Raw genomic sequence first — 14354 nt, 5'->3', positions numbered from 1 at the left:
AGGAAAGTAAATCTGACTTCTCAGAATCTCTACCTGGCCTCGCTATCCAGTATTTCCACAAGATTTTAAGGAACAATCTGCTCCTCCTACCTAAGCCACCACCACCCTTTCCAAAAGGGATGGAGAAGTAGAAGTGAGGACAGAAATGTTCCTGTTTCAGAGCCCATAATGCCCACAGGGAGCAGCTGGACCAAGGTCACAGGGAAAGTTCAGAGCCAGAAATTCAACCCCAAAATCCCAAGTGCAGTTCTTTACTCTAACCAGTTATGCCCTTGCCTCTCTGCCCACAGTCTGCGTAGAAGGAAAACACTGCAGACAGTGGCACTGGCTTGGTGCACAGTACAGAGGCGTTTTTAACTCTTCCATGCTGATATTTGACATCAGTTGCTTATTCTGACAGAATTTGCTCCACTTGGGAAGTTGTTACCAGCTTCTAGAAAAGAGTTCTTCAAGGCAAGGCCTTGCCACCCACCCTGCCATAGTGTTTCTCATTAAAAACCCTCAAACATTTGACATAATTTTTGTTAAGAGTCAAGTCACTTCAGGTCTCAGCTCTGCAGTAAAGCAGCAACTGCTTTGCATATGGATTCTTTTTTTCTTAGCATGAAAATTTTGAGTGCTTGCAGGGATCAATGGATTAAAGGCTTCCAAAATTCAGAGCTCTGCAGATTAAGGACCCCCTAAAAATAGCCTAATGACCTATGGGACTGTTACACTGTGCTGTGTTCAGCAGCCAAGCGATAATAGGTCATTGGAAGATTACTTTACAAACAGTGTTCCTGGACTGGGAGTTGTGCAGCTGGAGAATATGTTCCAGATCTGGCTCCTTCCCTGTCAAGAATGGAGTTCTTGAACACAATACAAATGGGAAGCATTTTTCTCCATTAAAATAAAGTCTGAATTTAAGTTACAGTACCCTGATTGAGAATGAACTCGAGTTTAGTGACAGAGCTCCCTGTGGGTGTCTGAACCGAGCAGAAGGGGGAGAAGCTCCTAACTCGAGCAATGAAAAGTGCAAATGTTCAACAGCAAGAGGAGTTGACATCAGCACCTTTAAAAACCTCAGCATCCTCATCACACCTCATCAACACACATCACTTCCTTGGAGAGAGAGCAGACAGGGAATCTGTGTGTCCAGGGCAACAGCCAACCTCATCACACCCGGAATGCCTGCACAGCCAGGCCCTGGCACCACTGTCACAGTCACAGCTCCTGGCACCAGCCAGATAGGGATGGGATTAGAACAGAACATGGCACGTGTGTACACACCAAACCCACCTGTATGCACACACACACTCTCCAGAGTTGGAGAAACAATAACAAATTGAAGAATTACACCATTCCTTGTGAATTTCAACAGGATCTCATCCACTCAAATTTACATTTTGCCTGTAAAATTCCCTTTCTGTTAAAGGTGAATCACTGCCCCTAATATATCCTGTGCATGAGGGAAATGTGCTGCTTCCCACATTCCTAAAATCCTTCCTTCTCCTCCTCCACCACTGCTCATCCATCTCTCCTCATATGTCAGGCCTGGCTCACACATACCACTCAAATTAAGTATGGAAGCAGTGAAATTCAGCAGCAGCTTCTAGTACCAGGCTTAGAAACGGGGCACATACAGAATAGGGAACATTTAAGAGAAAAGTGTTCCCAGGAAGATATCCCTAGTGACAAATCACTACATAACACAGGGATTATATATACTCATCTCAAATGTAAAGCCTGGATCCCCAGAAAGATCTCCTCACCATGTCAGAGCCATGACTTAGCCTGGATGACACAACACTACCATGCTGAGAGCATTCTGCTTCTCTTTTAACACACTGCTAAAACAAGATTTGAATAATATTTTGGCTACATATCATTTCCAGAACTCTGCTAATGGCCACTTGGGACAGGTTTATTTGAAATTAGCCAGTACGTGCTTCTGAATTGCTGTACATGGACAGCTTAAAACTCAGATAACTCTCAAGAATGACAGGAGTGAACATGCAACCCCCAGCACGCCAGCCCAGGATTCCAGATGGAAATTTTCCACAGAGACACACTGATTTTCACTTCTCATTTTCAAGTTCCATGGCCTTTGGTGGGCATCAAACATTCAGACAACTCTATGTGCCCTGGGAGAAAACAGAGTCTACACTTGCATTTCATCTGTGGAAAGCAGAAACATTCCTGAGGATGAGCTCCCTCCTAAGCTCAGCACCACACAAATCACAAGACAGCTGCACAGTGGGTGTGCTTAGTCCCCTTTCCATATTGTTTTTGTCACATCAGTGGAGAAAACTGTTCTTCCCAGGAACTCAGGAGTTCTTGTCCCAGGAATGCAGCTCGCAGCTTTGCTGAGCAGCAGGGGAATGGAACACACAGGAACAGCTTCTATTAATAACTTCAGGTTTACAGACTTGCCCAGGCAGTCAATCCTGCCTGATACCAGATTAATGATTAAACACTTAACTCTGTGGACTTTTTAAACCTGCCACAAGTCAGTCAGTTATGTCAACACAATCCCCCTTGCGTAACTCCACATGACCACGCTCATTTCTAGGCAGCCATAACTCCTCCTCAGCTTCACAAACGCCGCTGCCTGAGTGACACAAACAAGCCCAAAATAACAAAAACTCTGCAATGGAAAAAATGTCCACATCAGGGTAACTATGTCCATATAATTATATTTATTTCTGCACACGCAAAAACCTTAATTTAATGGACTCTTCACTCATTTAACCGTTGGACTTGATGATTTCAGACCCACACTGTTCCAACCCCAACAGTTCTATGAGTTGGCTTTAACTCTTCCAAGCAAAGCAGCCCTTAAACACACCAACACCATCTAGAACACCCTCAGGAGTCTCATAGGAGCTCTAACTCTAAACTTCCAAGAAATTACTGAAGCCAGGAAATACATGCAGGAAGCCCAACTGAAATGGAAACACCATTCAAACACACAATCCTTTGCTAGGACCAGGAATACAAACATGACTTTCCAGGGTCTAAATTAGCTGATTAAAATCACACAGCTCATTAGCTTAATCAAATCTGTCACTGGGAACTGTCCAGGAAGGTCCAGTAACACAACAGCGATGCTGCAGCTGCCTGGAGAACACATCCACGTAACTGAGAAACAAAGCAAACCAACCCCTTCCCAAACCAAACATCACACAATCCATTAGAGGAAAACTTCCACCCAAGCCACTGTCTTGGTTATTTACTTGAGCAGGAGGTTGGTTGCTCAAGTTTGAACAGGAAGTAACAAAAACAAACACAGCCATTGCCTGTAGGCAAATAAAGACTTCTGACACACTGCTCTTGGGAAGAAAATTCAACATCTTAGGGCTAAAAAACATTCCTGCCTTTCCAGGTTGCTTTCCTTAAATTAAATTATTTTCTGGATTATCACTTGCTCCTTTTCTGAAAAATTAAGGAAAAAGCTCTCTCTGAGATACAAGCTACAGTTTCGAGAGCTCATTTAGTAACTGCTAAGGGTGGTGTTTTGTTTGGTTTTAAAAAAAAGGACAACAGCTTTGGTTTGTTAGTTTAAAAAAAAAAATCAATTAAAAGGGAAACCAATAAAAAACCAACCCTACAATGCCTACCAGCAAATCATTTCACTTTTCTCTCAGAGTATTTTAAACAAGTAAGAGGGATAAAGACCATAAAAACCCATACACACAGTCCCAGAGAGAACAGAAGAGTCACCTGCAGAGGAGCACAAGGCACACAGGCAAGTGCACAGGTAGAACAGCTGCAGAATTCCCAGCTCCCTTGCAGCTTTTCCCAGGCAGTATCGTGACAGGAACCAGGCGCTGATGCTGGGCTTGGCTTCCAACCTCTTCTCCATGGCCTTTGTGGGCAGCAGCAGGGTTCTAGAAACACGTAGGGTATGAAACACAGAACATCCTGTGGCAATTGAAACGTTCCTGCACAGATCCAGCGAGAGTGCAAAGTGAACAGAGCATTTGTGGAGGAAAAGGAACATCTTATCAGCTGCGATTAGTCCAGCTGTTGCTAAGGAACTATCAATGTCTGATACCAAAATGAAATCTGCAGTGGCACAGCTCCCAGCGCTGAGTGCAGAGGGCCTTTCCCTTGTGGTTTTCTCCTCCAGACCCCGTTTTATCATTTGATTTCACAGCAGCTGTCCACTGGATCCCAAACAGGCATTTGGGAAACTTCAGTTTCAAATACGCCTGAGGGTCGGACACCCAGGCAGCAGCAGGAGGATAACACAGGCACTGACAACCCCTGCACATCTGCCCGGCGATGTCATCGCAGGCACGTCCGTGCCGCCTGGTGCCAGCCAGAAAAAGGGAAACGAGAGCACAGCAACGCTGGGAAACCGGGAGCTAACGCCCTGGTTTGCTTCTTATCTTGCTCCACAGAGCAAGGATCACCAAACTTCTCTGCCTTTCTAATGCCAAAGGCTATTCAATAGCCTCATATGCTAACTGAATGTAAATGATCACTAGGTGATGCGGTAGGAGAACATTAATTATTTCACAGGTAACAAACAGTATCTATTTTAAGGGAGCAATGAAAGCATCATTAGGCACTAAACGGCATTAAATCTTGCCAGTTCTGAAGAATCCAAAGCGAATGCTGCTACAACAGCCAGATCTACCAGCGCTCCTCAAGCACTCAGAGCTTGTTACACCTCGAGGAATTGCACTCAACCGTCCGCAGCAGAGCAGGAACAGACACGGGAGGAAAACTTCACGGGGGAAGATGTAAACCCGCGCCCGCTCAGCCAACAGGTCCTTAAGGAAACTTTCCGGCTCCCCAGATCCCCGGTCCCCGCACCTGCCCGGCCGGAGCCCCCAGCCCGGAGCCCCCGGGGCCGGGCCCGGGCCCCGCGGGAGGCGGCAGCGCCCCGTGCCGCCGGCGGGTACGTACCAAGGACGCATGGCGAGGCTCGGCGGCTCCTCGGCGGCTCCTCGGCGAGCTCAGGCGTGCACCGGGCGCCGGGCACGGCCGCGGCTCCAGCACGGCGGGCCCGGGGGCACCGCGGCCTCCTGCCCCGCGGCCATGGCGGCGCCGGCGCACGCTCACCCGGAAGCTGAACCACCGCCTCCCGGCACCAGAGCCGGATCCGGCCGTGCGGGCAGTGCCAGGAGCCGCGGAGGCGCAGATCCCCGCCGTTCGCTCCCCCGCCGGTCCCGGTCGCACCGGGCGGGGCGGGCGCGGAGGCCGGGCAGCCACAGGCGATTTGCCCACAGTTCCGCGCGGGGCCGGCGGCGTCGGGCACTGCCCAACAAGGTGGCACGCGGTTGGCAGGCGGCGCGGAGGCGGCGCGAGGATTGGCTGGGGCGCCGAGAGGGAAGGGGCTGGAGCGGCGAGGAAAAGGGCTGGAACGGCGAGGAAAAGGGCTGGAACGGCGAGGAAAAGGGCTGGAACGGCGAGGAAAGGAGCTGAGGGAAGGCTGCCCGTGTTCCCCTCTAGTCCTTCAGCCGCGCTTCCCGGCCATGGCCTCGGACTCCGGGGACGGGCACGCCACGCTGAAGCGGTGCCTCGGTGTGCTCAGGGACGCGAGGAACGACAGCGAGCAGTTCGCAGCGCTGCTGGTGGTAAGGAACCGCGGAATAGCCTCAGGAGCGGTCAAAGCAGGGGGCAAACACCCTGCTGGACATGGGGGTGTCCGGGGGAGGTGGGGACTGGGAGCTCGGAGCGAGCTGCTTCGGAGCTTTGGGGTTCCCTTCAGCAAAGCAAGGGAGCCTGGCCTTGACCTAGGTCAGTCAGTGCTGGCACACTTTTTGGAACACCGTGGTAAACCTCTGGGCTAGCGCTTGGGCCAAGTGCCAGCTCAGTGGGTACTTCCCTGCGCTAATTCCAGTTGTTTTGCCTTCTGATTTGCAACAGTTGCAATATAGCAAACCCTTTAGCTATGATCACACTCCTATTTCTCCTCGTAGGTGACCAAAGCCGTCAGAGCCGGAGAAGTGGACGCCAAGACACGCCGCCAGATCTTTGACGCGATCGGATTCACATTCCCGAGCCGCCTGCTGCTCTCCCGGCAGCCCCCGGCCGGCTGCCCCCCGCACACCTTCCGTGCCCTCGGCCTCACCTTGCTGGCCTGTTTCTGCACCGACCCGGAGCTAGCTGGGCACTCCCAGATCCTGAACAAAATCCCGACCTTCAATGACGTCCTGCTTTCCCCCTGCGACCCCGAGAGCACATCCATGGTCGATGACGTGTACCAGTGCCTCAGCGCTGTCCTGGCCACGGCCAGGGGCCCCAGGGAGCTGGTGACCAAAGGGACAGTGTCTGCCCTGTGCCAGGCCTACCTGAATGGTGGTCACGGCTCTGACCGTGCCCTCACGCTGCTTGTGGGGCTCTTGGCCATAGCAGAGGCCAAGTGCTGGCAGAGAGATGCTCCACATCTCCTGGCTGTGCTCAGCAAGCTCTCCAGTGACTTCCTCAAGGCTGAAGACATGACCAAATTTGAGCTGTGTGAGGTTCTGCCTCACTTCATCCCCCTGTCACCTCCTCTCACAGAGAACTCGCAGGGCTCCGAGTGCCTCTGCAGACTTTACAAAGGGCTGGCTGACGTTTTGGGCAGCAAACTCAGCCAGTCTCAGCGGGACCCCGCTCTGAAGCTCGCAGCCAGCCTCGTGCAGGCCTGTGGGGCTGAGTGGATCCCAGCAGGGACTGCTGGCAGCAAGTTCCTGGCCCTGCTGGTGAACTTGGCTTGTGTGGAGGTCCGCCTGACCCTGGAGGAGCCCGATCCCCTGGAGGTGGAGGGGAAGAAAGAAGTGGTGACAGCCTGCTATGTCCTTATGGAGATGGGGATCCAGGAGTGCCTGAGGGAAGAGAACTCTCTGCTAGAAAATGTGCAGAAAATGCAGCTCATGAGGATTATGGAGGAGGCATTTGGAGCTGTAATATTCTACTTGAGACAGGTAATGCAGGGCTTTTAACAAAGAGCAGGTTGTGGGGAGGGGTCTCTGTGTGGAGCAAACTCTGCCTCTTAGCCTACTGTGGTTTCCAGACCTGTGGCAGTTGATGTACAGTGACAATACTGTGTCCCTTTGCTTTCTTCATGTAGGTTAAACAGGAGGAGCTGCAAGATCCTTTCATCTTTGCCTCTGTTCGAGTCCTGGGAGCTTGGATGGCAGAAGAGACATCCTCCCTCAAGCAGGAAATCTGTGAGCTCTTGCCTTTCCTTGTTGATTATGCCAGGAAGCTTTTCAAGGAGGGCAGCCCAGCTGTGAGTGTTCCCCAGGCAGCTCTGGTCAGCACCGAGGGCTCTGCCTTACCCCAGGATGCTCTGAGGTGAGCATTTTAAACTCACGTTTGTTGCATTTTAGTGCAAACCTGCTCAAATATTTTCTGTTTTTATGCTCCCTGCAGTGCCAGTTCCATGGGGCTTTTTCCCCTGAGATGGATGCAAATGCAGGGTTTCAACCCATTCTACCTCATGCTCCCAGTTTCTTTTCCCTTCCAGATTTCTGCTACCTGGCTTTTGCCATTTGACAGCAGAGGACAAGCCTCGGGACATCCTCATCTCTGAAGGGGCACCAGCACTGCTGTGTGAGTACTTCCTGCAGCAGTGGAAGGTTCTGAGCTCTGAGTCCATGGCCCCAGCGCCCCTGACGAGCACTGAAATGAGTCTGCAGACCACGTGTGGGGTTTTCCTTAACCTGGTTGTGACTGCTCCGGACCTGGTCAGGTAACAGAGCTGTGGGAGCTGGCTCTGAGGTTGGCAGTGGGAGGAAAAAGTGCCATCGAGCTTGAGGCTCTGCTAACACACTCTGCTGAAAAGGGATATTCCTTTTTCAGCCCCAGTTTCATTACATTTCTGGTGCTGTGTTTAACCTTGACATTCTCAGGTGCTTCTGGCTCTGCTCAGGAAATGTGTCAAAAAGGACTTATTTTCTCTCTAGGCATGACAAAACCTTTTCCTCCTTGATGGATGCGTTGCTGAAGTCTCTTCCACTTCTGCTGCCCCAGAAGCATCACCTGGCTCTTGCAGCAAACGTTGCCACTCTGGGCCTGATGATGGCCAGGCTCCTCGCGGGGTCTGCAGGTAAAGGAAGTTCCCATTGGCAAAGCCCACACTGTTCTGCATGGGCAGAGACCAGGAGCTGGGAATTTGGGCTGGAGAAAGCAAATAGGTGGGAAACTGATCCAGTTTGTTATGGGAAAAGTGATAAACCAAAAATGTTCAGGAGCAAGGAATACACGAAACACTCAGCAGGCTGAGGTGCTGGGATGAAGAGATTTCTAGGGCAGGAAGACGTTGTCCTGCTCCACACAGCACCACCACAGAGCCCTTCTTCGAGAGAGCAAACTCTACATTGTGACATTCATCTCCTTTTTCTTCCAGCTCTTCAGGGAACGCAGTCTGCCAAGGAGTTTTTTGGAGCTGCCATTCTCTTCCTCTCCCAGGCCCACACGGCCCGGGCAGAGCCCAGCAGCGATGGCGTGGCCGTGGCCGTGTCAGCCGCCTACGCGAGCGCCTGGGATGACATCCGTGAGCTCTGGTTCCTGGGAATGCAGGCCTTGGCCGGCTGCATCCCGCTCTTCCCGTGGCTGCCGCACGCCGCTCTGCAGGCGCGCTGGCCGCAGGAGCTCTCGCGGTTGCTGTCCCGCGTCGCTCCAGCCTCCGTGGATTTGGAGCTCATCACCGCTTTCCAGGCCGTGCTGGTGGAGCTGGCCGGAGCCAGCGAGCAGTGCAGGGATGTGCTCCTGTCCCACCACGGCACGGAGTGGGCCAATCTGTACGGAATGGCAGCTCTGGAACAGTGTCTGGCCGAGCAGGGAGGAGCCAGCAGCACTCTAGGTGGGAAATGAAGCCAGACACCTGCACGAGGTTTGTGCAGCACTTCTGCCGTGCTCATTGCTGCCAGATGGGCACAAAAGAGACAATTTAAATGACCAAACTTTACGAAACGAGTGCTGCAGCAGCACCCACATCCGTGCACTGCCCACATCCATGTGCAGAACTGCTTCTACCTCAGAACATTTCACCATGACCTTGCTCGGTGTTGTGAGGATTTCTCTGTAAAAAAGCCTGTTTTGTTATTAAAGACATTTTGTCAGTTTGTTTTTCAAACTCCTCGGTGCTGGGATTTCTTTCTGCTCAGGGCCCTCACAGGATGCTTGCTTTTCCCATTAATATGGTCACGGTAAACCCTGCAGCTTTTCCCCTTATTTTCTCTGAGTCCTGCGCATGTTAGTAAATAACTTAGCACTACACATAAAACCCTGAAAAAGGCAGGAATGGGAAAAGCTTTATTATTTACTGATAGCATTGGGAATAACTCCTTGTGACTTGAAGATGCCGTGCTGCTGGTTGATCCCCCAGTTCATACCCACCATTCCCATCATCCCAGGCTCACACCTAGAGAACCTTCCCAGCACCACTTGCTTTGCCTGTTTTGCCCCATAAAACACCTGCACAAAGTTCATCCATGGCCTTTTCTATTTGCTCCCTCTCACCTGTGGGATGGGAGGTACAGGGAGAGTTTTCTACTCTTGTAAGGTGAAGGATTCAGTTTTCCTCTGCTCTGCCCAAATGCGCGAATTCCCCGTTGCTGATTCCCAGCAGCCCAAAGAACATCTTGCTTTACAGAAGAGAAAGGCCACACGTACCATGGAATAATTCTCTCGTAGCAGCGGCTTTACAGCTTGGCCTTCCATTTCTCCGGTGCCGCGTTATCCCGAGGATATTTCCCAGAAGGAGCAGCAGCGCAGGGTGGCTGCTGAGGCTGAGGCTCATCCGAGCGGCGCTCCCTGCTCCCGCTTTTCCACCAGGTGTCAGCCGAGGAGTTCTCTGGGAGCTGCTGCCTCGCCGGGACCGGCTCTGCTGCCAGCCCAAGGCGTTCAGCAGAACTCATCGGAGGGGGCTGCGGAATCGTCTGATCAAGGGAAAATCAAGCACGAAGCTGCCTCAAAAGGAGGGCTGGCTCAGTGTGTTCCTGCTTTACACTGTGTTTTTGGCTCACTGCTTTATTAGAGCGAGTGCCTTACACAACTGGAGACTGTTGCTCAGGGAAAGTATCTTTAGATCTTTTCAGCTCAGCCCTGAGCAGCCAGTGCAAGTTGGAACAAAGGCAGGTGCTCCCAGCAGAGCAGTGTGAGCCAAACAGGCAAATGAGCCTCCCGGCCTTGGAAAAGAGCAGAACTTTGTGGAGCTGGGCTGGAGGAGACATCCCTGCACCACAGGGAAACACCAGCAGGAAAAGTAAGGAATACAATGCAGGGTCAGAAAAAAAGCACCCAAACCTTCAAAGCCTTTACCTTCAAGTGTTCCCAGTCCTGTACACATTTTCCTCTGCTCAGGGGTGTGGGCTTCCCATTTATGACAGCCACTAATTAGTGCTAATGAGAGATATGACCTGTATCACCAGGAGGATGTTCTGCTAGCCCCAGTGCGGTGCAGGGATTGCTGTGGGCAGCTAATCTGATTTGGCCATGGTTCATTCCTGTGGGCAGTGGCTGGAGCTCCCACAACACCTGACCAGAGATCAGCCTGGGCCCACAGTTCCAACACGAGAACAGTCCCAACCCAGAGACCTTTGGTTGCTGGTCTTTTAATTCCCTGAGAGGCTCCCTGGGAGAAAACCAAGAGCCCAGGAAGTCCTCCAGTTTTATCCTTCCCCATCTTAAGGAGTAGGATTTGGCCACCAGCAGGTACCTGGAGAGGAGCATCTGCACCTCATTCTCACACTCTCTGCTGTGAAGTCCCCTCAAGTGTGAGCAGGGCCGTCCCTGAGACCCTGGTGTTGTGTACTTGTCTCTTTTCATGAAAAAAAGCATGCTCCCTGTGAGCCCCTCACAGCTGCTGAGCTGGCAATGGAAGGGTGAGACACCCACCTTGCTCTGGGACGTTAGGCTGAATGCCAGTGGGGATGGCAGAGCTCCTTGAGGAACATCACTGCTCTCTTGTCCCAAGGCACTTCCCAAACATTCTCAGACAGAGAACCCCCAAAAGACTCTTTTGCCTGCCCGAGACTGAGCGCTCACAGCGGTGAGCACTGCGCGTTCGGGAGGGGAGGGACTGGAGCTGTTGGAAGCCTCCTGCCACGTGGGCATCTCCTTTGGCTCCATGTGTGCCAGCCCACAGGCCCCAGCACGCCCGGCTGGCTCAGCCCACGCGAGGGAGATGGTGCCCTGGCAGCCTGGCCAAGACTTCAAAGGCTGCAGGGTGTCCTCAGCCACCCCGAGCTTTGCAAGCCCAACCACAGGTTCTGCCCCTGGCAGTGATGACCTGGTGCCAGAGAGGTGGAAGTGGCATCATCTAACGTCCCCTCTCTGCCGGTGTTTGAGATCCCAGCACGGAGTGGGATTGCAGCCAGCAACACCCAAAGCAAACTGTGCTTCATCTCCCAAGTGCATTTCCAACACCAGGACAAGCTCTCCAGGAGCAAGATCACTGTTCTCCAACAGGATGGACAAGGCCTCAGAAGAGCAGATCCACATTCTGTTTCTCTATGACGACTTAAATGTCATAATGCCATTGCAAACCTGACCTTGGTATGCATTCCCTTACAGCATTTATCCATCTCACCCCCAAAGCACTGGCAACAAAATTAAATGTTTCATAAGGTTGTTATTTGGCTGCTGTGTTGCCAGAACCCAGCACAGTGCCTTCCCTCCTGCCATGAGGTGTAGCAGGGGTGGTGAGAGTGGAGGCCTGAGGAATAAAAGGGATGCCACATTCCCTGCCCACTCCTCAGAAGGGTCCCTGATCTCCTCAAAGCCCTGCCTGGCTCTCCAGACCCATAGCAAGCAGATTCCTTCTGAGAATTAGTAGGGGCAGCCTGTATTTCCCTGAGGTGTTGATGGGAGCTGAGCTTCTGGAGAACTGGTTCATCTTTGACTAGGGAAGAGCTCTGCTCACATACTTTAGTCTCGTGCTCCCATCACCCTGCTCCACCAGTATGTTTTTTGCTGACCCCCAGGAGCAGAAGTTGCTGCCTCAAGCCTCTCTCAGCTCCTGGCAGTGCTGGGGATCTCCTGGGAAGGAGCTCTGGGGCCTTCGCTACAAAACCAGTTTTTCAGAGATTTCTGGCTTGGGTCCACGTACAAGAAGTGGTCCCTGGGGTGGAGACCCCGCCCAGACTCACAGCTCTTGTGTTGGGGTCCTCAGCAGGACCACAACACTGTTAGGGAACACAAAGGATGTTTGAGAGAGTGAAACACAAGCACAGCTGGACTTGTGGTCCTTAAACAGGGATGCTAAAGAACAGGGGAGCTGTGTTTGAGCCTCCTGTGCTCAGATGACCCTAGCAATTGTCCTGGCCAGGTTGAACCAGTAACAAAACCAGGCAGCTGCTGGCAGGGTGTGCTGGCAGCCCCCTGTGTGACAGTCCTGGGCTCTACCTGGGACCTCAGGACAGCAGGTAAAAGTGAGTAATTGTTCATCATCAGCACTGGTGGCTTAACGAGTGCTTCCTGTCCGTGAGAGGCCCAGGGGTTTGGTTTGCCCTCATCATCAGACAGGCTCTGTACAGAGGGCCTGGGGCAGTGAAGGTCTCAGGTGGGTCTTGGACATCTTGCAAGGACAATTCTGCTTCTTGCAGGGCGCTGAGGGTGCTGCTGGGCAGGACCCCAGAGCTGGGAAGGTGCACTTTGTGCTCCCAGAGAAGGTGAGAGAAGGTGCCAGTAACTCCTGGGGGTTTCCCAAAGCCCAGAGTCTGTTACAAGGTCCTTTTTCTCATTCCTGAGCACTGCTGTGCTGTGCTGGGGAGGGTCACAGCCCCCCACAGCCCCACAGCCCCAGGCTGCCCCGGCCCACTGCCCCAGCCCAATGTGTTCCCATAACCCCAGTTCACCCAGCGTGTTCCGTGAGGGGCAGCAGGACAACTCTGCCTTTTGTTTTTCCTTCCCTTTGTCTGTCAGTGTTGCAGGTTTCCTCTGCTCTGTCCCATTTTTGGGTGGAAATACAGCTTCCCTCCAAGCTGCTGCAAGGGACCATCCTCCTGCTCCTCTGTGCAGGCTGACTCCCAACCCTTCCTGCCTGCATTTTACACAGTTTCACCTCTTTCAGATGAATAAAGACTCAATATTATACGGACTAGATGAGCGAGGGACATTAAGAATGAACTGGAACATAACTGCAAAATACAGCATGTCCAATCCAATTTTTCCTAGCAAATGAAATGGATCTGGTGGAAAATAAATACAGAACTTCCAGGAGCAGCGTCCTTGAAGAGCATTTGAGGGGGATGAAGAGATTTGAATGGATCAACCCTCTATACCTCTGCATATCCCTCCTCCCACACTTAAATGCCATCTTTAACAGAAATAAATTAGAATAAACGATCAGCCCTTGCCTCCTAAAGACAGGTGGCAGGGTAATATTAAAAGAAATGAATAAAAATTCATTTAATGAGCATTGTTAATTAAACCTGGAAATCAAAGAGGTCTGAGTTGTGGGAATTCAGAGGAAAAATGAAAATGAAGGGAGCCGTAGCTCGGGGCGGGAAGAGTGGAATTAAATTAACTGCAGCGAGGGGTTGTGTTTGTTGATGTCGATCACACGGCGCGGCGCGTTAACAGCTGGGGGTGAAGGGTTTGCGCTCTGCTCCGCGTAAAACGCGCGCTGCTAATGGAACCTCCCGCCCAGCGACGGGCGGCCGGCACCCTGCGGGTGGCACGGTGAGACCGCGGGGACCCGCGGGGACATGCCACCCCAGCGCCCGGCCACGGCGCCCGTGGGCCGCGGGGAGCTGCGACCGCGGTGTCCGGGGGCAGTGGCTGCGTGTCGGGGTGTGAGAGCGGACGAGAGTGTGAGTGTGTGCGGATGGGGCATCGCCGCTCCGCCGTGGGACCTGCGAGGGGGGGATGTCGCTGGGGTCACTCAGACGGTGGCGGAGCTTTCCCCTCTGCCCGGCTCGCCCCGCTGGTGTCCGGTGCCCGGTGTCGCGGGCCCGCCTCGTCCTGCCCCGGAGGGAGGGCTCAAACAGAGAGCGAGGGAGGGATGGAGAGGCGGAGGGAGGGATGGAGAGGCGGAGGGATGGAGGAGGGCGGAGAGGCAGGCGTGCTGCCCGTCGGTGCTCCTCGTTTTCCCCAGGCTCTGTTGCACCCTGCGCCCGTCCTCCCGTCCACCTCTGCGGGCAGGGAGCCAGGCCCGCAGCACCCCCAGACACTTCTCGCTGTCACCAGTTCGGGATGCAGCTCCCCGCTCCCCGTCGGGGAGGAGGGTGAAGCATCCCGGGAGGAGCCCCGAGCTCTCCCGGCAGGACCGGCCCCGGGCCCCGCTCCAGCCGCGCTCACGGGAGGTCGCAGCTGCCGCCGGGGCCCTCGCAGCTCTCCTGGAGGGGTTCAGCACTCGGCTCGGGCTAATAAAGTCAAACCGTAGAGCATCGCCGCGGCCCCGCAGCCCGCCCGCACTCGTGGGCTCTCCC

At 53.2% G+C, this 14354-nt stretch overlaps 2 protein-coding genes across 2 annotated transcripts in view; one reads left to right on the top strand and one right to left on the bottom strand.

Moving 5' to 3' along the window:
* KIAA0319L (KIAA0319 like) overlaps positions 1 to 5011 on the bottom strand; it is a 29827-nt gene extending 24816 nt beyond the window's left edge. Inside the window, exons 1-2 of the mRNA XM_040086167.2 lie at positions 4897 to 5011; positions 3703 to 3869 (exon numbers count right to left, since the gene is read on the bottom strand). Of these exons, the coding sequence (XP_039942101.1) occupies positions 3703 to 3844 (142 nt within the window). The 5' untranslated portion in view covers positions 3845 to 3869; positions 4897 to 5011. The remainder of the gene's footprint in view (positions 1 to 3702; positions 3870 to 4896) is intronic.
* Positions 5012 to 5269: 258 nt separating this feature from the next.
* On the top strand, positions 5270 to 9055 carry NCDN (neurochondrin). The gene is made up of 6 exons (XM_040086164.2): positions 5270 to 5567; positions 5913 to 6899; positions 7046 to 7272; positions 7445 to 7669; positions 7884 to 8026; positions 8327 to 9055. Exons 1-6 carry the CDS (start codon positions 5466 to 5468, stop codon positions 8791 to 8793), a joined length of 2151 nt encoding a protein of 716 aa, XP_039942098.1. The 5' UTR covers positions 5270 to 5465; the 3' UTR covers positions 8794 to 9055.
* The last annotated feature ends 5299 nt before the right edge of the window (positions 9056 to 14354 follow it).

Source organism: Hirundo rustica, chromosome 25 (assembly GCF_015227805.2).
Source record: "Hirundo rustica isolate bHirRus1 chromosome 25, bHirRus1.pri.v3, whole genome shotgun sequence".
In the NCBI taxonomy this organism is placed as follows: domain Eukaryota; kingdom Metazoa; phylum Chordata; class Aves; order Passeriformes; family Hirundinidae; genus Hirundo; species Hirundo rustica.
The sequence above is the reverse complement of the archived record's forward strand: the minus strand, read 5'-3'. Positions and strand labels throughout refer to the sequence as shown.

Coding starts and splice junctions, on each gene's coding strand:
- NCDN (XM_040086164.2), top strand. CDS start 5,466: ATGGCCTCGGACTCCGGGGACGGGCACGCCACGCTGAAGCGGTGCCTC. Junction 7,670..7,883: donor ACTGCTCCGGACCTGGTCAG/GTAACAGAGCTG, acceptor TTTTCTCTCTAG/GCATGACAAAACCTTTTCCT. Junction 8,027..8,326: donor GCTCCTCGCGGGGTCTGCAG/GTAAAGGAAGTT, acceptor TTTTTCTTCCAG/CTCTTCAGGGAACGCAGTCT.